Source organism: Triplophysa rosa, linkage group LG14 (assembly GCF_024868665.1).
Source record: "Triplophysa rosa linkage group LG14, Trosa_1v2, whole genome shotgun sequence".
NCBI lineage: Eukaryota > Metazoa > Chordata > Actinopteri > Cypriniformes > Nemacheilidae > Triplophysa > Triplophysa rosa.
Window position 1 is genome coordinate 9,757,719 of NC_079903.1, and position 25,701 is coordinate 9,783,419.

General features: G+C 37.8%; 1 protein-coding gene across 4 annotated transcripts in view; it reads right to left on the reverse strand.

Annotated features, from left to right (window-relative positions):
- dpf1 (double PHD fingers 1) overlaps nt 1-25,701 on the reverse strand; it is a 49,762-nt gene that overhangs the window by 20,341 nt on the left and 3,720 nt on the right. For 3 of the 4 annotated variants that reach the window (XM_057351453.1, XM_057351454.1, XM_057351455.1), the window contains 6 exons: nt 16,521-16,550; nt 12,008-12,168; nt 11,775-11,882; nt 10,564-10,691; nt 5,622-5,711; nt 63-141 (listed from right to left, as the gene is read on the reverse strand). In XM_057351453.1, coding sequence (XP_057207436.1) covers nt 63-141; nt 5,622-5,711; nt 10,564-10,691; nt 11,775-11,882; nt 12,008-12,168; nt 16,521-16,550 — 596 coding nt within the window. Of the gene's footprint in view, nt 1-62; nt 142-5,621; nt 5,712-10,563; nt 10,692-11,774; nt 11,883-12,007; nt 12,169-16,520; nt 16,551-18,532; nt 18,554-25,701 lie in introns of those variants that run through there. The other variant, XM_057351456.1, reaches the window with a different exon arrangement.

The window sequence follows — 25,701 nt, forward strand, 5'->3', positions numbered from 1 at the left end:
GTGTACTGTATAATGACTTATATTTTGTGATGATGATGTGTTTCTCTGTACATGCTACTTACTGTCACACACATATGGCTTGTCTCTATCCTCTAGAGATGCTGGTTCCTGTCTTTTCCTCATTCCCCCAACACCACATGCCTGAGTACATCACGACAACGCACATACACACATAAAGCAACACGTCAATTCGCAGTTGGCAATTAATCTATTGTACACAGGTGTGGACAATGAAGCATCGCTATTTCTCCACCTCCCACCCCTACGGTACTTCTTTCTTTAAGCGTCAAGCAAATCCTCTTACACAGCATTAATTACACCTAGTATGCAATTATCACAGCATCTTTTCTGCACGCTGCCTGATAACTGTGTGGGGTGCGTGAGATCTTAGAAGAAGTTGTGCGGCCCAATTAACAGCACAGAAGGTGAGAGATTGTGAGGACTGGAGCTATCCGTGACATCTACAGGCAAAGATCTTTTTGCAAGACAACACTACAGCGACAAGACTGGTTGTGTGTCATTCAGAATTGAACTGAGAATGCCTTATAAATTACACATCAGTTTCTGAATTTCAATTGAATTCGAATTGAGATAGCGATACGGATGCAGAAGTGAAATAAAAATGTATTAAGTAGAAATAAAATGGGAAGTAATAATTTAACGTTTATATTATAACATGTTACAGTAAAGTTGTATTTGTTGACATGCATACCATGAAAATTCGCCATAGTGAACTAACAATGAAAAATATTTTTTATAAATATAACCTTGTATTAATCTTTGTGAATTGCAACCAATGGTTCGCTCCACCCCTCCCCCGCACTGTCAAAGCACTATGGTGGCTGACACAAGGTTAACATGTCTTCACGTTTTCACTTCTTTGCTGAAGGAGATAACATATTTATGAATCGCACTCTGTAGAGCAGTTTGTCCGTTTAGGGCTACTGTAGAAACAACATGGTGAATTCCATGTAAGGGGACCCGCGGTCTGTGCAGTAGCGGTGTTAACCACTACGCAAACCACGCAAATGCTTAGGGCCCTGCAAGCTTGGGGCCCCTTTGTGGCCACAAGCTGTTAAATCATTTGATGATTGCTTTTGACACTTTTTTATAAGTGGAATGTGAGCTCACGCAAGTCTAGAAAGCAAGCACTGAAATCTTGAGGGTTCTTCAATTAATTAATTGCTATAACGTTTACTTGATTTGTGTTCATGCTATTTAGTTTAAATAATTATTGATAACTAAAATCATATTTCATTTTAAATGATCAAAATTTGCCCCACATTTTTTCGGGTAGTGGTGCCACCCCTGGCATAGATACACAGTCATGAAGCGCGCATATCAAACTTTTGATTCCAAAGCAAAGAATGTTTATTCTTATACCAAACTGTCAACAATTTTGTGTGCTGTTATGCGGTTCAAAGTAAAATAAATCCAGGTTATATATGTCTCACTAATTACATGTACTCAATATTACTGTTGTGTAGGGATGGGCGATATGGCCCTAAAACTCTATCACGATAAATTCTGGTATTTGTTGCGATAGCGATACAAATGACGATATATCTATAACACCATCCACCGCTGTTTTTTGCTACAAGTGATAGTAGCTGCATGTAGTCTATAGCCTCAGAAACACAAACATTAATCAAAAAGTAAAACTTACCCCAAATCAAACAGGCTCCTAAAATATACCTACAGTATTTTTGTAAATATAAAATATAATAGTGACATTCGACTTCAAAAGGTTGTAGTAAAGAAAAATTAAATGAACTAAAACTCAATAAACACATCATGTCATACCTAAACTGTATATAGCCTATTGTTGGGTGGAAACGATCGCATCACGCTATCAATCACTCTCTCTTGAACTGTGTGAACCTTCTCTTCTCACAGCAACATAGACTGATTCTGTATATGACACGCGCTACAGAAAGAGAACAGAAAAATGCGGATAAAAGAAATCTAATGAAATAATCCACGCTTTCATGCGCTCATAAACGTATTTAAAATAATGTAATACAAACTCGCATTTTGTACTGTATGTAAACAGGCAGCAGTGCTGTGCACGCTGTGTCGCTATGAAAGCACATGTGGGACGCTCCGTTCATCCTGTATATAACAGGCAAGAAATCGTATTAACCAATTTGCGCACGTACGTACAGTATAACATCGAACGAATGTTTAAATAAATACTTTTAGCCAAACTAAATGTTGTGGTGTAACGTATTATGACTATCAACGAATGACTATTAAACTAAACATTAACTCGGATGCATCTACAGTGCCAACCTAAACGAGATTTAGAGCTCCTCTTTTAGTGCAAATTCTTTCTCAGCTTCACGTCCGCCCTCAGCTATACCTGTTTTCGCTTCACATATGAGCTGCGAATGGGTCTCACAAAGAAATACGTCATCAACTAGAATTTATCGTTTATATCGCGGGAGGACGAATTCCTATCGTGTGGAGAATTTCTACTGGCATATCGCAAACGATATAATATCGCCCATCCCTACTGCAATTCAAAGAAAAAAATGTTAGTATGCTTGTGTGGGGGGCCCCGGGTCTTGACTTTGCTTAGGGCCCCCAAAATGGTAAACACGCCCCTGGGTCTGTGTAGATAGAAATAGCTCATTCTAAGGTCATAAAAACATAACGCTACATTATGTAAGATCTTTGTAAACTTCTGAAGACATTGTTATGTACAAACCCGATTCCAAAAAAGTTGGGACACTGTACAAATTGTGAATAAAAAAGGAATGCAATAATTTACGAATCTCATAAACTTATATTTTATTCACAATAGAATATAGATAACATATCAAATGTTGAAAGTGAGACATTTTGAAATGTCATGCCAAATATTGGCTCATTTTGGATTTCATGAGAGCTACACATTCCAAAAAAGTTGGGACAGGTAGCAATAAGAGGCCGGAAAAGTTAAATGTACATATAAGGAACAGCTGGAGGACCAATTTGCAACTTATTAGGTCAATTGGCAACATGATTGGGTATAAAAAGAGCCTCTCAGAGTGGCAGTGTCTCTCAGAAGTCAAGATGGGCAGAGGATCACCAATTCCCCCAATGCTGCGGCGAAAAATAGTGGAGCAATATCAGAAAGGAGTTTCTCAGAGAAAAATTGCAAAGAGTTTGAAGTTATCATCATCTACAGTGCATAATATCATCCAAAGATTCAGAGAATCTGGAACAATCTCTGTGCGTAAGGGTCAAGGCCGGAAAACCATACTGGATGCCCGTGATCTTCGGGCCCTTAGACGGCACTGCATCACATACAGGAATGCTACTGTAATGGAAATCACAACATGGGCTCAGGAATACTTCCAGAAAACATTGTCGGTGAACACAATCCACCGTGCCATTCGCCGTTGCCGGCTAAAACTCTATAGGTCAAAAAAGAAGCCATATCTAAACATGATCCAGAAGCGCAGGCGTTTTCTCTGGGCCAAGGCTCATTTAAAATGGACTGTGGCAAAGTGGAAAACTGTTCTGTGGTCAGACGAATCAAAATTTGAAGTTCTTTTTGGAAAACTGGGACGCCATGTCATCCGGACTAAAGAGGACAAGGACAACCCAAGTTGTTATCAGCGCTCAGTTCAGAAGCCTGCATCTCTGATGGTATGGGGTTGCATGAGTGCGTGTGGCATGGGCAGCTTACACATCTGGAAAGGCACCATCAATGCTGAAAGGTATATCCAAGTTCTAGAACAACATATGCTCCCATCCAGACGTCGTCTCTTTCAGGGAAGACCTTGCATTTTCCAACATGACAATGCCAGACCACATACTGCATCAATTACAACATCATGGCTGCGTAGAAGAAGGATCCGGGTACTGAAATGGCCAGCCTGCAGTCCAGATCTTTCACCCATAGAAAACATTTGGCGCATCATAAAGAGGAAGATGCGACAAAGAAGACCTAAGACAGTCGAGCAACTAGAAGCCTGTATTAGACAAGAATGGGACAACATTCCTATTCCTAAACTTGAGCAACTTGTCTCCTCAGTCCCCAGACGTTTGCAGACTGTTATAAAAAGAAGAGGGGATGCCACACAGTGGTAAACATGGCCTTGTCCCAACTTTTTTGAGATGTGTTGATGCCATGAAATTTAAAATCAACTTATTTTTCCCTTAAAATGATACATTCTCTCAGTTTAAACATTTGATATGTCATCTATGTTGTATTCTGAATAAAATATTGAAATTTGAAACTTCCACATCATTTCATTCTGTTTTTATTCACAATTTGTACAGTGTCCCAACTTTTTTGGAATCGGGTTTGTATATTATATTGCATTTCTGTCAAAAGATCCCCCCCAAAAATTACACATTGGACCTTAAATGCCAATACAATTGTTTATGTTAGTTCATTGTGCATTAACTAATGTAATGTTAACAGTTACAACTTTTGATTAGAAAATATATTAGTAAATAGTAAATGCTGAAATTAACATGAAATAACATTAATCATGTAAAAGTATTGTTTATTGATAATTCATGTTAACATTTCATGTTAACCTATTTAAATAGCATTTCAGCACGTTCCAATTTCTGTCCTTCCAATTTGGGACGTAACTAATTAAATTCACATTCCAACTCATTTTTTTTATGCATTTGGCAGACGCTTTTATCCAAAGTGACTTACTGTACATTGCACGATACTTTACATTTGTATCCGAGTATGTGCAATCCATGGGTTTGAAACCATGACCTTGGCTTTGCTAGTGCCATGCTCTAACCACTGAGCAACAGGAAAGCTTATATGAAGCTCGTATGAAAGGGATTAATTTCTGAAATTTCAATTTCTGAAATTCGCCAAACCATGATTTCTGCACAGATTTTTATGTAAATAAAACACATATTATGTAAACACAAACTCGCGATTAATCATTGAACAGCCCTTATTGGTATACTGTGACAATATAAAGTATATTTATTTTTCAAACCCTTTTTTCGTACGATTTGGATAAAAAGCGTCTGCCAAATGCATAAAAATGTAAATGTCATATTCTGGCTGTCATCATATCAGGGCTGAACTACAGCAAGTTGCTTGTACAATTTCTTCAAGGAAACATGTCACTTTAAATTCATGTCTTTTATGCATGTGGGGCCATAATTAAAGATCAGCCACGTCATGTTTCCTCTGTATTATCACAGGTGATGTCTGTAAAGTGGAATTAAAGGAAGTGTTCCATTAGTGCGGGTAAGAAGCTGCTTTGAATATCAACACAAAGCCAGTGTAACGCAATGATGAAAGGTACGCAGAGATCAAACCTGAAGACATGCTAAACACTCGTGATAGATCAATGGTTGATGAGTTACAATGGCCTGCTTTGTTGAAACTCTAGCCTTGAGGAAACGCGAAAACGAGATGAAACAAAGAGCCCACGGGGATGGCTGCCAACCTACAGGTCTGTGACATAAAATCCAACTCTATTACAGTCATATGAAAACCTAAAATTTGGGTTGCGGGACTAAGCGCTCCCTAGAGCATCGTGGGTAATCAGCCTGGCAACAATTTTGTTTTACATTAGTATGATTTAGATAAGATGCCACTGGTCCAAGCTTAACGCATGACAATAGTTGTGTTAAGGGTGTTTTACCCGTCCTTTGGTGCGGTTCTTTCTTTTGGGGACGTCTTCCTCCAACTCTTCCACATCCAATTCATGGGGAAAGTCTCCCACCAGCAGCTTCTGTGACCAAAAGGAAAAATCAGCACATGTGAGTCATCTATACACAGAAAGAGTTTAAACCAGTGGTCCTCAGCCGATGAGTCACGACAAACATGCCTGTATATTTGTTCATTGCAAGACATGCGCTTGTCCTCGAAAACGGTTAACAAAACAAACTACATTAAATATCGATTCAATTTCATCTGAACATTGAAATCGCATTAATGTTTTTTACACATAAAGGCTCTGCAATTCATGTATTGAGGATCCTAAGACAATATTTGTTGTACAACACGGTAATAATTGTTGAGCCTGTGCAGTTCATAATAATAGCACTCAATTTCAGTATTGGATTTGATGGATCAGATATTGATTTTCTGTTTACTTGCGATCGGATATTGATTCACTGCTTGATCCCCAATGTAATCTCTGGGTTTAGATTACACTATACTAATATGTCAAATTAGCTGTAGTAACAACAACTGGGACTGTAACAGACCCCTTGAGAAACAATACCAGTGGCAAACATCATTAATATTAGTTGGCCATAAACACTAGCATGTAATGACCATAAGCAGGAGAAACCGGATCTACCCAGCGGACACAGAATTACATTGCTCAGTAAACACAATGGAGATGCAGTGCATCGACACTATATGAGAAGGACCCTACTGACACCAGCACATACAAGTCGGCATTTTGTCATAATAAAAAGTAAACTGCAAAGACAAGACCGTTAGAAAAGCCATTGTCATAAGACACTCATGCAAAACAGGCCAATACATCAGACGGAGAATCTCAATCAAAAATCGTTTTTGGTGACTGTAACCACACTATTTGCATTTAAATTAATTTGCATTGTGTTCATCTATCATGTACGCTGAGAAAAATCACTCTACACCTAATTTATAAAGAGGATGAACACAATTCTCTCTTTTTTTTTTTTTGAAGTTGGGCATAGGGCATACCAAAAATTGTTTTTTTCACAATTGGTGAAGTCTTATTTACTATAAGAGAAAGACTGTAAATGTTAAATGTGTTTATCTGCTAAACATTTGCTCACGTTTTGTGAGTATTCCAGCAAGATTCCAGTTCAAATCAAGCCATTTTGGTTTCAGGCAGCCTTTAAAAGCACAAACCTAGTTGAAACGTGTCATTGTGCATCTTGTACACCAATTATGAAGCTGCAATTTGTACAATTTTCAGTCTTCAGGCTGTTATTTCATGGCTAAACATAGCATATTCAAAATACTGCCTCTCTCATGTTATGCCATTGCTCTGATTGGTTATGCCTTTACTCTGACACTAACTGCTGGAATTAAATTCAATATATCGCCAAGGGCTTACCCTCCCACTGCCTTCTGTGCTTCACAGTACACCAAATACTGGCCACTACCACATACCCCATAACTCCACACAAAGTGTTCACACTTGTCCACATCCACACAATTTTTTTCAATCTTTGTCCCCTGTAAGTGAATTCTCAATCACTGTCAGAGCAATCAACTTACCAGCTACATTCAAAAAAGCCTAGAAACATACAATTTATACTTTGTAGGATTCCAACTCACATCACATGGGATGCATAATATTAAAACCTGATTTGAGGAAAAAAATATTTTTATAACCATTTATTACTCAAGTGTAATTCATTACACCCATATAATTGTTTTGTTTTGCATGTTGTTTGCATCTAAACAAGCAAAATTCATCATCCATGCACACATTCAAATTCGTCAGACTAATATTACACAGCTGTCCCAAAATGAATAGATTGTTTGTACAAGCAACATTTATTTACGTTTTAAAGTGCTTTGTTGCGTTTTTGATTACAACAAATCAAAAAGTGGCTTCGTTTTTAGGTAATGTGTACACTTTTTAGACGGTCCCCTGCTCACCATTTTCCAACATTCAATTTGCTGAATTTGCTTTTACATTTATGCATTTGGCAGACGCTTTAGATAAGCGCCCTAAAGTGCATTCAAGGTATATATTTTGTATGTGTTTGCTGGACTCAAACCCATGATTCTTTCAATGCAATGTTCAATCAACTGAGGAATCCCACAGAATTATCACACAGGAAAGCTGACAAGTGTTTTAGTTCCTGCTAGGGCCTGAGGTTATGCAGGAAGCAGGATCAGGGGTTTACTCCTAAGAGACGGAGTGCTCTAAAGAGTGCACTTAATTAAAGTGCTAATTGGTTAACTGTCCACCCCTGAGATGGCTGTCATATTGTGTACGAAACAGAGACTCAATCGTGGCAGCTTCATTAGGGTTCATATTCATTCATGTCAACACACAGTCAAACTTAAATACCTGTAAACCCAAAGATGTTAAAAATATGCAACCTCTCCCAGCAAAATCAATACAACAGCTTTGTCAAACGTGCTGACATACTCGTTAACACCAATATGCTCACGAGAGTACACGCGCGTTGTGGTTAACAAGAAAGTGTGCCAGTGGGGGCATGCCGGCCTTGCGGGGATTTGTGTCACTGCCAAAAAGAGAAACAAATACGACGGAGGAATGAGAAGCGATGAGAATGGGAAAAGAATAAAGAGTAATGGAGAGAAAGTCCGTGTTAGAAAGCAGACGGGACCGCTGAATGAAGTTGTGGAGAACCAAAAACAAACACTCACAGTGAATGCAGAAGAGACAGTGTGTGTGAGGGGGGAATTCACTAGAAATGAAAGAGTGATGGTAATTTCCACACGCTCTCTAAAGGAATTAAGCAAATCAGGCAATGTTGCAAAATTAGCCTGAACCTAATTAGCACGTTTTGTAATTGCAATATGTAAGCTTAAACACATCGTCCACCAAAATTGTATTTATTTTTGGTTAATTTACTCACCCTCAGGCCCAGTGGTGCCAGGTCTGTGGTTTTCCTGTAAGGTCCCGTTTTTTTTGTAGGTTAAAGCTGAAAAGATTCTGTTTATCAGCTGTCAATCTTAGGCTGTGTGTCCGCCAAAGCAATCTAAAGCTAAAATAAACTAGTTGCTATGATACGCAATATCCGCTGAAATGTTGTGTTATTAGTATTTTGCAGATAGTTTGTTTAATCAACAAATAATAATATTGTGGTAGCCCAAGGATATCACCTCGTTCAAAGACGGATGATACAAACATGGATGCTTGCTTTTTAGTCGCTGTGCACAGACATGAATGTACTGGTTGGTTGTTGTGGTATTTGTCCCGCCCCTTCTGCCTTTTCATGGGATGGCTGAGTAATAAGTGATATTGATGAGCAAGTGATATTGATTGATTGATATCAAATGTCGGCTGCTAAAGTTATTTTAAAAAGTGCGGCTTTGGAAACAATTGAAAAAATATGCTGCATGGATTCAAGAAAAAACGCTTTGGTAGACACACAGCCTTAAGGCATGATGATTTTATTTATGAACAGACTGTGTTTATGATTTTCAAGAACAGTGAGTGTTTTTTACGTATAAGAGTGACATATTTTGAGTTTTGGTATTTGTGACCCTGGACAACAAAACCAGTCATAAGGGTCCATTTTTCGAAACTGAGATTTATACATCTGAATAAAAAGCTGAATAAATGAGCTTTCCATTGATGTATGGTTTGTTATTATTGCACAATATTTGTCCGAGATACAACTATTTGAAAATCTGGAATCTGAGGGTGCAAAACATCATAATATTGAGAAAATCGGCTTTAAAGTTGTCCATCAGAGGCGCTGTATCAGGCAGTTTCTAAGAAGAAACAGGTTTGTTTTAACGCTCTCTATTGGCTTACCGCTGTAATGACGTTGTGGAGAGTAGATGAACTCGAAAGCAAAAATTCAAGCTTTACATAGATATGCAATAACCATCCATTACCAAATTTGCATACCTATATCTGCACTATGTGGTTGATCCATTATACATACACGTTCATGTGTACACCTGCATATTTAATGTGTATATTCAACGTCTAATGTGTATATCTTGTGTTTATTGTGTGTATACTGTGCATACGTGTATAATGTACATTTTTTGTACAGTCTGTCTATGTATACTTTGCACTGTTCGTCTGCACTACATGCATACTGTTACTTAAGTTTGTATAGTCATACAGTTGTCTGTCCAACTGCATTCTACTTTGTATGCAGTACGCACCCAAGACTTTCACTCACCCAAGACTTTCACTCACCACACATGGCGATGTGACAATAAAAGTGATTTGATTTGATACCAAACTTGAGTGGGTAATTCCCAAAGAGCGGACAGCAGCGAGTGAAGTTTGTGGGTGTGTTTCCGGCCATTTTTGTTTCTGGCTTTGTTGCATCTACTCACAAAAATAACGTTTTTATATATTTGCAGTAGGAAATTTACAAAATACCTTCATGGAACATGATCTTTACTTTGACTTCGAGAAATCGATCATTTTGACCCATACAATGTATTGTTGGCTATTTCACATCTTTACACAGATCTGGCAACCCTGCTTCACTAGAACAGTAAAGAAGATTTCTAACTGTGGTCCTTGTGGATTCATAAAATGCCTCGGGTATCAGAGTCAAAAAAGCAGATACAGGCAACACGCAATCTTCCTTTTGTATGTGCAAATGTCATTAATGTGACAGGAAGATCACTTTTTAGAAACACAGACACGTTTGCTTGAGGCTTTGAATTACTGATAATAATTCTGTAAATAATGTTCTTACCTCATAAGATATCGTCAGAAGACACAGGGATTACTGTTGTATTGCCTTGCATTTCATGAATCACCAAGAACATTTTTTTTACTCTTCTACTGAAGACAAAGTGTCACTACAGTACATTTTGGACGTCCAAAGCATAAGTAAATTAACAAAACCGAGAATTTTTATTTCCGATGAACTAACCCTTTAATTTACTGTTAAAGCTGTTACCTGGCATTCACTCATGGGTTCCTCTTCCTTTGTCTCAACCTTCTTATCCAGCAGTTCTCCACTGAGGAGAGACTCCAGCACCGGACCTTCAGGAACACCTCCTTCTTTCTTCAGCGTTGCCTCATAATCTGAACACACACACAATTTTTCAAATGTACACTTTAATTTTGGTGAATATCCCTAATACTGTCAAGAACTGTCCAGGTCTTATCTGATGGGATGGATAATGGATGGAAAAGCCGCTATATTTCAGTGTGTTGTAAGACAGTATGTCAATATTGGAACACAGTAACATAGTAATCATAAAACTGAATCTTGACACCACAGACCTCCTTTGTGGTATACTATTTGTTTACATGCAAGCTCTAGCTGTATATTCTACACCGCAGGAGTCAAACTCTGTTCCTGGAGGGCCGCAGACCTGCAGAGTTTGCTTTCATCTCTGCTTCAACACACCCGTCTGATATTTTTATGTATTCCAGAAGACCTGGATTATATGATTCAGTGTTTAACTGAGGATGAAGCTAAAATCTGCTAATATCAGATCACCTCTGTGCTGCACTGTGAAATCATAATGCTGGGTTCACACCAAACGCGAACAATCGCGTTCCACGCTCTTTATTACTCGCAGGAAAAGTTCGTTATTTTCGCGTGAGTGACGCGATCTGACAAATATGTTCAACCTTTCAACCGATCGTGGGTTCGCGTCTATACGTGTCTTTCTTTGCATTGACGTTGTATGTAATTTACTCGCGCAAATCGCTTCATTCGCATTTGGTGTGAACACAGTGTAAGATTGCAGTTGAAAAGTATCATTCCTACCTGATGGAGCTTAGTATCAGATGTTTCTCCCAAAACTGAGAAAAGTATTAAAATAAATTAAGAGTACGGAGCTGTAAAATGAACGTAGAGTAATGTATAGGTAAAATAATCTGGATTTTGGCAAATTTGATTAGAAATATTCAATAATAAAAACAGCCAATAATATTGACTTTTGTATGCGGATTTGGCAAATATGAGCTCATTTTGTGACATCTTTTCTGAAACTTTTCTGAAACTTTTCTGAAGACATTTGTAAGATCCAGAAACAGGAGACCTAAGCAAATGTTTCTATTTGCTCTCTATTTAGTCTCATTGATGTCTAGGAGAAATAACTGAGATATTTAAGAGGACTCAGATCAAATGTTAATTTCTCAATTCATGTTCCTTACCAATCTTAAACTCGAAAGGTCCAAGACGTGGATCCTCTAAAATGTTTAACCGTCTTTTCTTCCTCCAGCAGCGTGCAGGATAGGTATACAGCTGCCCGGGTGCCACACCTGTGTCCAAAAGAACAAGAGCGGGTATTGTGACATGAGCTGTGTTTCTACTTTAAACCTCAGAACAGATTCCTAGTGAAAACAGATACATCACACGTGCAGTTCCTGAACGCATAAATACGCACCTGGCCCTCGATGGGTCTTCTCCATCCATATGTAGCAGTTACTCTGTGCTACACCTGTTTGTGAGTCGAGGAAGGGCAGACGCATAGAGCGCTCGGCGCAGAGTCGAGCATTATAACTGCGGCAGTGCTCGATGGCCTCGCGGTAGAACTCCTCACCGAGGCTAGAAAAAGATGGAAAGTGACTGTTAAAAAAGGCCTGAAGGGCCTGTGGTGTGATTTTATTGCCCGATAACTTACAATAATACTATCTTTATTTATTACTGGGTCTATAAGCATAGATATCTTTGGACAAACATGTACAATTCCTAGATTTGAATCTAATCGGTATATAATAAAAAAATTAGGACGGTAAAAAAACATTAGAAAGAAAAACAAGAAAGATGACATCACACTTATAGAGTCGTTTCAGGAAGTGGCACCTTTAAAACACGGCACCATGGCAACATTGGCATTTGGCCAGCATCTATGATTCATATGAGAAAGCGCACAGTCAACAGATCTGTCTTCAGAAACATGTTAGCTTGTACAAAAGTGATTAAGACAGAAGTACCAAACTGTTTATTGCCGAGACTGCAGGTAGAAACACTGCTAAAAAATCTGCTGTATTTATGTACCTTACATAATGAAGCGTTATGTTTTTATCACTGTAGAATGAGCTATTTCTATCTACATACACCACGGGTCCCCTTACATGGAACTCACCATGTTGTTTCTACAGTAGCCCTAAACAGACAAACTGCTCTACAGAATGCAATTTGTAAATACGTTATCTCCTTCCGCAAAGAAGCAAAACGTCACAACATCTTTGTCCTGTGTCAGCCTCCGTAGTGCTTCAAAAGGGAGGGGTGGAGTGAGCCGTTGGTTGCAATTCGCAACCTCACAGCTAGATGCCACTAAATTTCATACACTGGGTCTTTAAAGGGACTTTGGTACAATCAGCCATTGCAAATAGGGATGCACCGAATGTTCGGCCACCGAATATATTCGGCCGAAAATAGCAAAAAACGCATGTTCGGTATTCGGCCGAATATGTGAAATGGCCGAATAATTTTACCGAACATGACTCGAGAAACGATCAACTAGCAACCAGCGCAGAGAGAGCGAGAGAGAGAGAGAGAGAGAGAGAGAGAGACGTGCGCTTTATTAATGCCGCAAACATTTTGGCAGTGTGTGTGTGGAGCATTTTAAGGTGTCAGAGAAAGACAAAGCACGGGACTTGCCGCACGGAAGTAAATTTCCGAATGAAAGCGTCTTTACCGGTCGGTAACTTGTGGCTATTTCAGACGGGAGCGGGCTGTCTGACAGTAGCCCCGCCGCTCGCGACATCCTTTGACATCATACAGTGGTCGCGCGCACACAGTTCCCTGTACTAAACAACTTGTCAAAGTATGTTCTGTGCATCCCGGCCACGAGTGCACCAGAGAACAGTCAGCTTTTGTGGGCGGAGTTTGCAGGAGAGACGTGAACTGATATGGTTGTCAGTCAGCATCAGTCAGAATAGCTTGCGTTCGATGTTTTTTTTTCTTACAATCATTTTGCAACGTAGCCTATAATAATCCAACAGTTTTAGTTTATTCGTATTTTTAGTTTATAGGCCTAATGTGGAATGACACTTTTTAATGAAGTGTTTTGTTGTAGGGGTACAGAGTAACTTACATTACATTCTTTTACCAGTCAGTTATAGGCCTAATTAATATAGGCTATTAAATTTTTTGTTTTAATGTATTTTGTTTTGCTCAATTTTATATTAAGTTGTATTGTATTTTATTGAAAAGCAAGACAAATTTTTAAAAGCAAATTTTGACTATTCAGTTTGTGCAATAGTGAAAAAATAGCTTAATAAATAGAAGAAATGCAAAAACCATATTCGGTGTTCGGTATTATTCGGCCTTCGGCCAAGTGTTTCACATCATGTTCGGCTTCGGCTTCGGCCAAGAATGTTAGATTCGGTGCATCCCTAATTGCAAATTATCTTGTATGATGCTAAAGGGGGTTGTTTTGTGATCATGGCCAGCTGACTGCATTATTCTTATTACAAGACGTCTTACAAAATATATATACTGTATGGGGCTGTTGTCAGTCTGGCTGGGACTAGAGGAGGGACATTGTAAATTTTAAGTATTCCAGAGCCATGTAATTATACACAAATGTTGAAGTTATGAATTAAAATTATTATAAGATGTTACTACTTTTCATGTAGTTTCATGGTGTTCTTTTAATTCAGCTGTATAATTTTTTAAGTAAATGAAAATGACGTAAATTTACTTCTTAGCAGCTACTGTCCCTGTTTAACTTGCGGGGTGATGCGACAGAAAATCTTGAAGACACAGTCAGATTTTGTATCTGCTGATGCGCTGTTGTTTGTTTCATTGTAATGAAAAGCACCGGGTATGCAGGAGTGAGAAATGAGACAATAATACATCATGCAACAATGACTACATCCCTAAAATAAATTGACTGAGACTCAGGGTGATGTTGATGATGTAACCGTAAAAACACTTTGATTGGTTAACTTGTCCATTTTCCCCTTGCGGGACAACGCATATGCGCCTCGAGGCGGAAGACTAACAACTCGGCCTGAAATAAATCAAACAAAATGGAACAAAATGGTGGCTGGACCAAAACAAAACACCAACAAATAAGTTGCAAGCCTGTGGTTTTCTAGCTAATTTGCGTCGTACTCGAAAAAATAAACAAACAAAGAAATGCAGGCTGGTACATCCTGGTCTGTCAGTGTAGGGTAGAATCAATCTTCAACATGTGTGAAAAACCACTAAGTGTGAAGGGGGAGTAAATTACAGAGCATCGAATGTCATATGCTCAGGTCCACCAGAGGGGAAATATTAAGTCCTGTGGTGAAGTGCTGTGGGCTCCATTAATACACCCCTGCACTCAGCAGATACTCAGACCGCCGTCGCTCTTACACAATGGACCAGTAATATCAAAAGGTCAGTGAGCATGAAAAACGAAGTTCGGAGTCTGTGTGATTATGTGAGAAATGGCACTACCCAGAAACATCTTGTGGAATGATACTGTGAGAGCTTCTGCATTCCTGCAAGCCTTCTAAGGGGCGATTCACATTTCGCGTCTTTTGCACGCGCAAGTTCGTTAATTTAAATGTAGACACGTGGCAGGCGAACGCAAATAGGGGGCGACGCGCAATGCGGTGCAACGCTCCCTTTTTCTAGGCGCGTCGGTGCCGCATCGAGATGAAAGTTCAAGTTTTCAGAATGCCGCACACTCGACTGTTCTTTTAATATATAAATAAATAAGTCTGAGATTATGAAAAAGATTTTTTTTACAGTACAGCGGTGTGCTAATAAATACTCATATATTTTGTCATATTTATATCAAGGGTTTCATTTTTTAATGTTAAAAGTATTTGTATTTATTTAAGTCTACATACTTCCAACACAATCTTATGGAAATTTGCAACTATTTCACAAGGTGGCTAATTTACTTGCTAATTGCTAATTTACTAATTTATTTGTACGTTTTAGTATGATTTGTTTTAGCACCCGTGATGGATAGGTTTAGGGGAGGGGCTTATTGTTGTTTTCTAATAATTGTACATTTGGATACAATTCACATTGTACGAATTCATAAAAATTTGCCACCTCGTAAAACGAATTACGAATTCCTGTGAGATCAGGCTGATAGTTAAATGTAGTTACACTGTTAGTTTAATATGTATGTAAAGTATTTATAATGTATCCCATTACATATGTAGTTCTTTGATCTATGCATGATATATCCTGGCTAAATAAGTTCGAGAAATACGTTGGAAACATTTTTATTCACAAACGTATTGTTTTGCTTCAGAAGACATGTAATAACTCACTGGAGTCATATGGATACGTTTTGTTATATAAATATATATACATATACAGTACATATATACGCATACACACACATATACATACAGTATTATGTGTGTGTGGGTGAAGTATTATTACTTTAATCGCTTAAAGATAACTTCACTATTAACTCTTTACTTTTTAAAGATTTGTTTTTCTCTGTTGTTAGTTCAATTGACAACCTTTCTATGCCATAAAAAGGTAGAATTATCTGCAATATTTGAAGGCTTACTGGCCTTGTCACGCAGTTATCAGAGTCTACAAGGTTCTTCTGTGTAGTAACATTTCTTGTTTAAAGGTTTTCTTGTCACATTAAAACAAAATTCATATGCTGGTTTTATCTTCGTCGTACAGTAACACTGTTTTTGCATCACAATCTACATGATTGCATTGTTAATACTTTTCTGAATAGATGAATGTGATGTTATTTCACAGAAGACTCGATCACTACCCTCTACTCAAACACTCTGATGTGATGTCTTCTCTACATAAATTCCCAAAAGGTCAAATAAAAAGCAAAGGTTCACTCAAATATGTGTATGTTGCATAGAATTGCATAGGGGATGTGCCAATTACTGTGCTCCTGTTTCTGCTGGTGATCTGGGTATGACTGTGCACCAGCGAGGGGTAAGAAAATCCAGATTTAACAAGCTTACCTGTTCTTTATGACGCCTCCACTTGATTGCCTGGGAAGAGAAGATGAAAGATGTCAGACAGATGTGACTGATTTTCAAGCCGGCTATAATGTTACAGGCAAACGCTATCACAGACATCATTAAAGCGAAAGAGACATAAAAGTGACCATCCACTGAAAATCTGTACATACGCATATGAAGTTCTCAAAAGTGTACATCACCCTTTATTTTATCGTTTTATAAAGCATACAGTATGTAGCACATGTTTAAATTCTCATGAGAAAAACTACACGATCATTTTCAGGGGGACTTATCCCTTAAGAAGTGTAGGATGTGAATCTAGTGTCTGCACACATATTTTTTGGACTAGCCAAAAGCAGCATGAGGCAGCAGCACGCTGCGGTTTTAGAGCTGACACGAAGAGCAGGTACAGAAATAGAAAAGCAAAAATGCTGCTTATTGTCTCTTTAACTACATTACAGCGAAATGCATTATTTGTAGTCACTGCATTCAAGCTGTATGAGAGCCCAAAAACATATTAGGTGTCCTGGAAGAAAGCTAACAGGAGAAACGGGCGAGGTTGGCTAATATAAGAAAAATCAATAAGAGGAAGCGAGAGCCTGAAGCGAACCAACCAGAGTTTGGCTCGTGTGCATGCAGAGCTGGCCAGGAACTGCATCCGTGGGGAAAGTCTGCATGCCAGTGTGCCATGAGGAAGGGTTCTCTCTGCTTTGTGTGCAGGAGCATGCTTGGAGAGACCGAAAGGTCGTGCGTACAGTATGTGCGTTCACGTGATCATGTATGTGAATTCGATTTCAGCCTTCAGACAGTTGTGATCACTTTGATCTAGTGACCAATGAGAAAGCACAGCGGGGAGGGTAAACACACATCTGTCTCATTGTAGAGTCCAGTTCAGTCTGATGCGCTAAACAACTAACAAACAGGACTGGGTTATAAAACTTCAACAGTTTGTGTGATACACAGAATAATGATATTTACTGTGGAACTATATGGCGATATGTTTACAATAAGATATCATATTTGTTTAATCCTATTGGTTGAGCTATCGACACATGACCTGCGTCACATGCTTTACTGCTTTAAGAAGTTCACTGTTAACGTTTATATTTATTATTTTTCAGTGGCACAATTACTTTTTTATTTACATACAGACATTTTAGTGAAACTTTAAATGTTGTCAGTTGCACAACAGGTTGTACAATGCACAACCAAAAAATATTAAAATAAAAATGGATAATGCTTTGGAAAAAACCTGTTTGAATTTAAATTTCGGTTTAATTTTTTTATTTTGTTTAAAATATTGCATCGTGAACCCCTTAATGTGTATTGTATCGAGTCTTTTGTTACACCCCTATGTAACCAAAGGGACACTTCACCTAAAAAGGAAAATTCTTTTATCATTTAATTGTACTTGCCCTCATTTCATTTCAAACATGTATGACTTCATTTCTTCTGCAGAACACAAAAGAAGATATTTTGAAGAATGTTGGTAACCAAACACCATTGGCCCCCATTGTCTTCCGTTGTATGGACACAAAACAAATTTTCTAAATATCTTCTTTTGTGTTCCACAGAAGAAAGAGTCATATAGGTTAAATAATTAAATTATTACAAAAAATATACATAATACAAAACACGCAAGATTTTGTACATTTTATGTCTACACCAATATAATGGAACAAAGCAATGGACAGGGATGCTTCCCTACATATATTTTTAGTCAAATATTCGAATGCATCCTTATTTTCATACCAAATATACAGCATATTACAAATGTATGATATATTCCCCCACACTAACAAATAAAAAAGTAACAAATACCTTGGTACCACAGGGTACCATCAGTTCACCATGTATAGCCACAGGCATGTGTTTGCAAGCGTACAGAAGAAATTTACTTATTGGTTAACCCAGCATAAAAGTCCAAGCCTTTGACTCAGATGTGGACTTCAGAACTGACATGAAAGTCATAAAAGGAAACAGAGAAAAGACATAAATGCAAAGTAACTCACCCCCGAGGTTCATCCAAATACCCCCTAAAGCCAACACGCGCACACACATACAAACCTCTTTTTAAGTCTGGGCACGAAGCCGTCAACTTCCCCATTCACCCCACTGTGTGCTTCTAGGAACAAGTCTAACTTTCAGTAATAAGTTGACAGCTGTAGAAAATGGCTGCTCTCTGTTTGTTTGTCTTCAAATGCAATCTCATTATATTGCACTGTGTCAATGGCCTAGAAAACTGTGAGACATGCCGTGCTGGAATATGAAGTAAAACAAGCCATATGTAATACGGTCTTAAAGTTGCTTGAAGCCTTAAAAAACATGTGGTCAAAGTGTGAACTACAATTTGCTTGATCAATGCTGTTCCGCACATTTAATTCAGTCCTGGCCTCTTGTATCATACTAATGTTTGAGCACATGGCTTCGAATACAAGACACAAAAGTGTGAAGGAGCGTTTGGATGAAACCTTTCACGCCAGACTTCAATTTGTCAACATCACTGACAAATGGAGCACAGATCTAATCAGACACACCTGATGCAATTACTCTTGTGTTTTCATTACGTTTGAGTTTGCTGCATTCCATAATTCAAAATCACACAACAGGCGTATATCAAAGCAGCTTTGTGTGCGGCCTAATGGAAGCAACCCATCCACATTATAATCTACTTTCTGAGAGCTGTTCCTGGCAGATGCTGCCCATTTAAGAGTCTTTTTTATGACTAAAGCATTAAAAGTATCGTCAACATTCAAAATGCCGCAATAAATCGTTTTACTGATAATGCATGCTTGATACGACATGAATGCGGGCTTGTAATAGCCACCCAAAACTGACAAATATATACAAAATAAACAGCATGGTGCCTTTTCTCCGAATCAAAAAAGAACAAGAAAAAGAATTGATTCGAGAGAAGCAAATAGCTTCGAGCATCCGCACTGTCACTCCTGTGCAGAGCTGGATGTCCCTCAAAAATAGATCAACCTCCAAAATTAGCTTTTCGTCTGTAGCCAGTTTAATTGAAGCCAGTGAGGAGTCAGAGAGGGAGACGCTGTCTGAAACTGTCTTAAAACTCATGTGTGAATCTTTTATTATTCTCACTACAGCACCAAAAAGGCTCCCCATGCCAATTAGTCTCAATTAACAGTTTTCCCCTTGAAAAGTAACAGAGAGCCCCCTCTAGAGGACACACTGTGTCAGTTAAAAACAAGCTGTGATGAAGTACAGTACTCCCAAGTTAGTTGAACACACTCAGGCACACATGCTCATAAAATCTTTCAAGCATTCATCAACCAAAAGGACAACACAATACATTAAAATCAGCAACAAGTGGACAGCACAAAGTGAAAATGCTTGATTGTGTACAATATGATACTACTATGTGATACGATAATAATAATAAAAATAATAATAACAATTATTAGTACATTATTACAAAATAATAATATACAATAATATGATTATTTTATTGTAAATATAGCAATAATAATAATGATTATTATTATTATTAATAATAATGATAATAACAGTAATAATGATAATAATAACGATAAAAACGATTATAATAATAATATTGTGTGCAATATGAGAATCATAATAATAATACTAAATATTAATATTGTTGTTATTAATTATTATTGCAAATATAACAATAATAATTATGATTAATAATACTAATAATAACGATAAAAACGATCATAAAAATAATAATAAACAATTTACTGTTGTTATTATCATTGTTTATGGTATTGTATTGTTATTATTTGTTATTACTATTATTATAAAAGCAAGAGAAAGATATCAGAAAAACAACATTTTTATATATTGCTGTCATTATGGATTTTTTTCCTCAAATAAAGTTATGATTCTACTGCCAAAAACATTTTTGTGTAATTATTGTGACGTTTTTTTTTGTAAACGCATCTCTGCTTCCACATCTGTGTGAAGATAACTTTTGTACACATTTTGTTTTACACTGTAATGTTCAAAGAGCATTAATATGTACAGTAATTTGCCTAAATTAAATTTTTAGATTTAATTAAGAAAACATAATTTTATGTTGGAATAAATATTTTACACAAATTCTAAAGTGTCAAATTCAGCTCCAATCACAGCTCACAGCTTATGACATTAACTAATGCATGCAAATCCGCTGAACGTACGTAAAATATTTTAAACTGAAGTTAAATGTGAACCAAATTAATTCAGGTAACATACGGGAGAGAGAACACACACAAGCGTAAACCTGCTGTGGAGTGTGGAGGTATTTCTAAATAATTATTAGTTAAAGCCACCTCAATTTGTTTACAATACACAGATTGTGCGCTGGCTTTTTTCATTAATGGCTCATGGTGGATTAATAAAATGATGTAGCCAACATTATTTCCACGAGCTTGGGGTTGTTAAGAGAGGATATTGGCATTCCCATCCCCCATCAATTCTGTAGATTACACTTTGCAATAGCAAACTCCTCAAGCACCTCTCTCTTCTTCCTCATCCTCCACCCCGTCGCCCCTCCCTCCTCTTTTTCACTAGACTACCCAGTCAAATGATTTATCTCATTTCTTTCTTCATCTGCTTCTCTCCACAGATGTGCTGGTGCATTTCCCCCAGCCCGCTGAAGACTAGCACACTGAAAACTGAAGGATGCAACTGCAGCACAGGTTGAACTGATGTTCAGTCAAAACTCAGGCATGAAATGGGTGAATAAGTGGGTGAATAAGAGTACTTGTTTACATTCATGTAAATGTTAACATTAAAGTGCAACATAAAAAGTAATGAAGAATATTAAATATTTAACATTCATTTACAATAAAAAATAGACTACTTTGCAAGATGTAAACACTAGTCCCAAAGCCATTCCGGTTTCAATTGTAATTCATTTATTATTCTATTTTTTAAAATCTTTTATTCAATCTTAATGATACTTGTTTAACATTTTAAATCAGGTATAAATATTCTGTTGGTTGTATTTTGTTCGAACGTTTGTGTAGTGTTAAAGAACTGAAACAGGATTTCATCCAAAGAGGTCTGTATTATATATTTCAGTACATTATGTATAAATAATAGGGATGTTACGATTCACTCAGCTCGCGATGCGATTCACGATACTGATCTCACGGTACGTTTCTTTTTTCACGGTTTATTTTTACAAAATGAGTTGAGACAAATTAGAAATGAACAACTGCCCTTTTATTATTTCTCAAATGCTGCACATTTCTATGTAAAATAAATATCTTTTATGTCAAATAACAAAACTAATTTTAAAACAAATTTTAAATCAATACAAACGTCTCTTTAATATAAACAAACTAAGACTTTGTCTGTGCTTTTCTTGGATTTATTTTACAATTAAAGATCGGGTATCATGCTACGTCATGCATTCTGCCTTTACACTGTTGAACGCGCTGGCGTCTCATGCTTAACATGGTCAACTTGTTAAAAAACGAGTTGACTTAGTATTTCTGTACTTGATACACTTCCCCAGCACTCCAGCTTGTTTCGGAAAGCTTTTTTATAATTCTGGATCCCTGTGTCGTCACACAGATCCTATTCTTTTTATTGGCAATTCTCCAGGAAAACAACGGCAAGGCAAAAGAAAGAGCCAGCCCACGAGCCAAACGACGAGTGAGACCCGCTCAAGATTATCTGCGCTGCGTCAAGAATGATGGGCTGCGCTGCAACTCGTTACTCTTGCGATAGTGAGAGAAGTTGAGGTGTGTTTGTTTGTTCACGGCATTTCAGTGATGGATGTTTTATAAACGGTGGATATAACGCTGGATTTGGAGATCGTTTGAAACTCATAGATGGCGCGATCCCAGTGCTAAAAGATGCCGGACATGAACTGCACGCGGTAAGGCAAGACGTAAGTAAGTCATATGCCTGTGTTTTGTTGGAAATCGGCGTGTACGTGCGTAATGTAGAAAACACGAAGGGATTAATGTGATGATGCGTTGCTTGCTCGTGCTGTAGTTCCATCCCACTATACCCACTAGTCCCACCTCTAGCAGCTCGTGTTTTTCCGGAAATAATCGTACAGCTGTATCTCTCTTTTATAAATTTGATCAAACTAAATACTCTTTAAAGCTACGACGTGTGCAATACTACTGTATAGGCACTCAAGATTAATATGAGATTGGCAGACACTGCCTGTGATTACGCGATCGTCATTCAACATCTCAACGACTTGAATCGTCACTCAACCGGCTCACAGTGAATCGTTACATCCCTAATATATAAGTTAATTTGGTATTCTAAATAATGTAAAAATAAATATATATTTTTGCGAACATGAATCATGGTATTTTCATAGTATTTTTTTACCCTAGTAATAGTATAGTATTATTCGTGTTATTCCCTACAGTGATGCTCAGGCTGGGAAGATGTTTTTGCAAAACTAGTACTAGATTCTTATTTCCAGGTTGTTGGTTGTTCATTTAAGACACCGGCTCGTACAAATTGGACTGTGAAAATGGGGTTAACTTGGGAGTCTAAGGGTTTACCCTCAACCTCTATCAGAGCAAAATTGACCCTGGTTCACCAAGCACAAAGTCAAGGTCGATCAGCATGAAATTAGTTCCACATTCATCAGCATCACCTGGGAGAGAGTTTTGTTATAGAAAGTGTCAAAACATCTCATTTGTATGCAGTGCCAAATGAGCTATTTGAAACGTATTCTCGTGTTAATATTAAAAGATGCTTGAAGAATTTTTAGCAACCGTCTGCTAAAGACACCTAAATTTGCAGTCACGCTCGCAGTATGCAATGCCCAGAATCCTTTGCTGCTGTACAGAACCATATATCCTCAGAGGCATTTGTCTACTATATTGAATTGGCCTGCTGTGTTTGCTGGCACAGACTGTGTGTTCACATAAATCGTTGCCTGTGGTGTAACATGGACCTGATATCCTACTGCATGTTCCACCGCTTGCGTAGACTGCAGGATAGACAAAGATGACACCTAGCCGCTATGGTTTAAGCATCCAGGTGCACTCGGTCTGTTGTTTTACTATGGTAAATCCTGATGCTTATTGTCCCAAGACTTTATTGTTTTTATTAAACAACTCTACTGCATAAAATACATTTGGGAGCTTATTACCCAACTGTGGGTGGGAAGGAATCGATATTTCAAGCATAGCGATATTTTGCATCAGGACACTTTATTGATATTCTCTTGGCTAAAAGCGATCCTGATTTCAAAACATTAATATTTTAACATTTATTAGGGCACCATTAGCATTAGGTCGATTCATTCTGTTTGACCAAAATCCAAAGTCAGAAGAAAAATGTGAAATAGAAACAAGCTAGTAAAACTGCAATATACCGTATAACAGAATTAAATGTCAAGTGCATGAAATATAGCGGCATGTAGGGGTGAGGTTGCGAATTGCAACCAACTGCTCACTCCCTTTTGAAGCACTACGGCAGCTGACACAGAACTAAGATGCCGTCACGTTTTCGCTTCTTTTCAGAAGGAAATAAAGTTCTGTAGAGCAGTTTGTCTGTTTAGGGCCACTGTAGAAACAACATGGTGAGGGGACCTGTGGTGTATGTAGATAGAAATAGCTCATTCTAAGGTAATAAAAACATAATGCTTCATTATGTAAGGTCTTTATACACCTCTGAAGACATCTTTATGTATACGTATTATAGGCTATTGCATTTCTGTCAATAGATCCTCCGAAAAATTACACACGGCACCTTTAAATAACAACAAATAACAACTAAACACAAAAGAAAAGTAAAAAATAATGTATCATGCTGTGACCCAAACATTGATTTAACGCTGGGTCTCTGCTGATTCCTTACTGTACATTGTCCCCCACCTTACATTTCCTATGTGATCTCTTAACAAACTTTTATATTATCCATCTAAGGTTTACTTCAAACAAGTATGCTTATAGATCTCCAATGAAAAGAGCTTGGTCGAGAGATGATTATTTCTCCCCTCCGTACTTTAATAATATCTGAGGATCTTTCCACCTAATAACTGCGAAAAGGAACAAAGATAAATCTCATTTGATGGGCCCACATTTAGCAGTGGACCGCACTGCTGTTTTGCTCCGAAGGCATGTTCAGATTCATACTGACACACAAACAGAAGATTCCTCTTCAAGATGCCACTTCTGCAGATTTTTGAAATACAGAGAACATTTGCACATAGGGGTCATGCAAACATTGGCACGCTCGAGAATATCCACTTCAACATGGAGATTAATGCATTCGGATGGATTATTCGGAATGTGGACGTCGCAGTACATATTCAAAAAAACTGTGGGCGATAAACCGATGAAAAGACCATGTACAGTATGTGAGACCTTTCTTGCTTGGATATAGAGTAGTGTAATATTGTAATTTGCTAGAGGCATTACCAGCCGCAACCATTATTTGTTTAAATGGCCGCCCTATAGGCGATCTTATTTCAGGCCAGACTCTGATTGTGTTATGCTGCAACAACCACCCCCCCCCCACCCCCTCAGACCACCAGCTTAACATAGCCTGGTTTGATTTTCTCCAAAAAGCACAAGCTGAAAACATCCACAGTCAACAACACTGCTTTTTACATTTTTAGAAAAAGACACATGCACTTAAAAAAGGCACCAGGAAAAAAGCACAAACTGCTTGTTTTCTCTAGCGAAAGCGATGTTTGTTAAGGCAAGTGGCGGTTTTATTTGTTATATGGTAGGGTTTTTTTTAACACTGAATATAACTTTTTAGCACGTAACTCATCAGTGCACCTTACTATGTTTGGCTTCATATACACTGAAGATAAAACAGGCAAAATAGACTTACATTGAAGACCCGGCCAAGCCTTAAAGAGATTTATCTGTCATTATTTATTCATCCTCGTGTCATTCCAAACCTGTATGGCCTTCTTTAGACCTCCAGAACACAAAAGAAGATATTTTGAAGAATGTTGGTAACCAAACAACATTGACCCCCATTGACTTCTATTGTAAGGACACAAAACTAAGGAGACTTTTCTCAAAATATCTTCTTTTGAGTTCCACAGAAGATAAAGTCTAACACAGGTTTTGAATGGCATGAGGGTAAATAAATGATGATGACATTTTTATTTTAGGTGAACTATCTCTTTAAAGGTGCAATATGTAAAAACCGCCGCTAGAGGGCGCACGATCAAAACAACAACAATGCCGTAGCTTGATGACGCTGTGAAGGA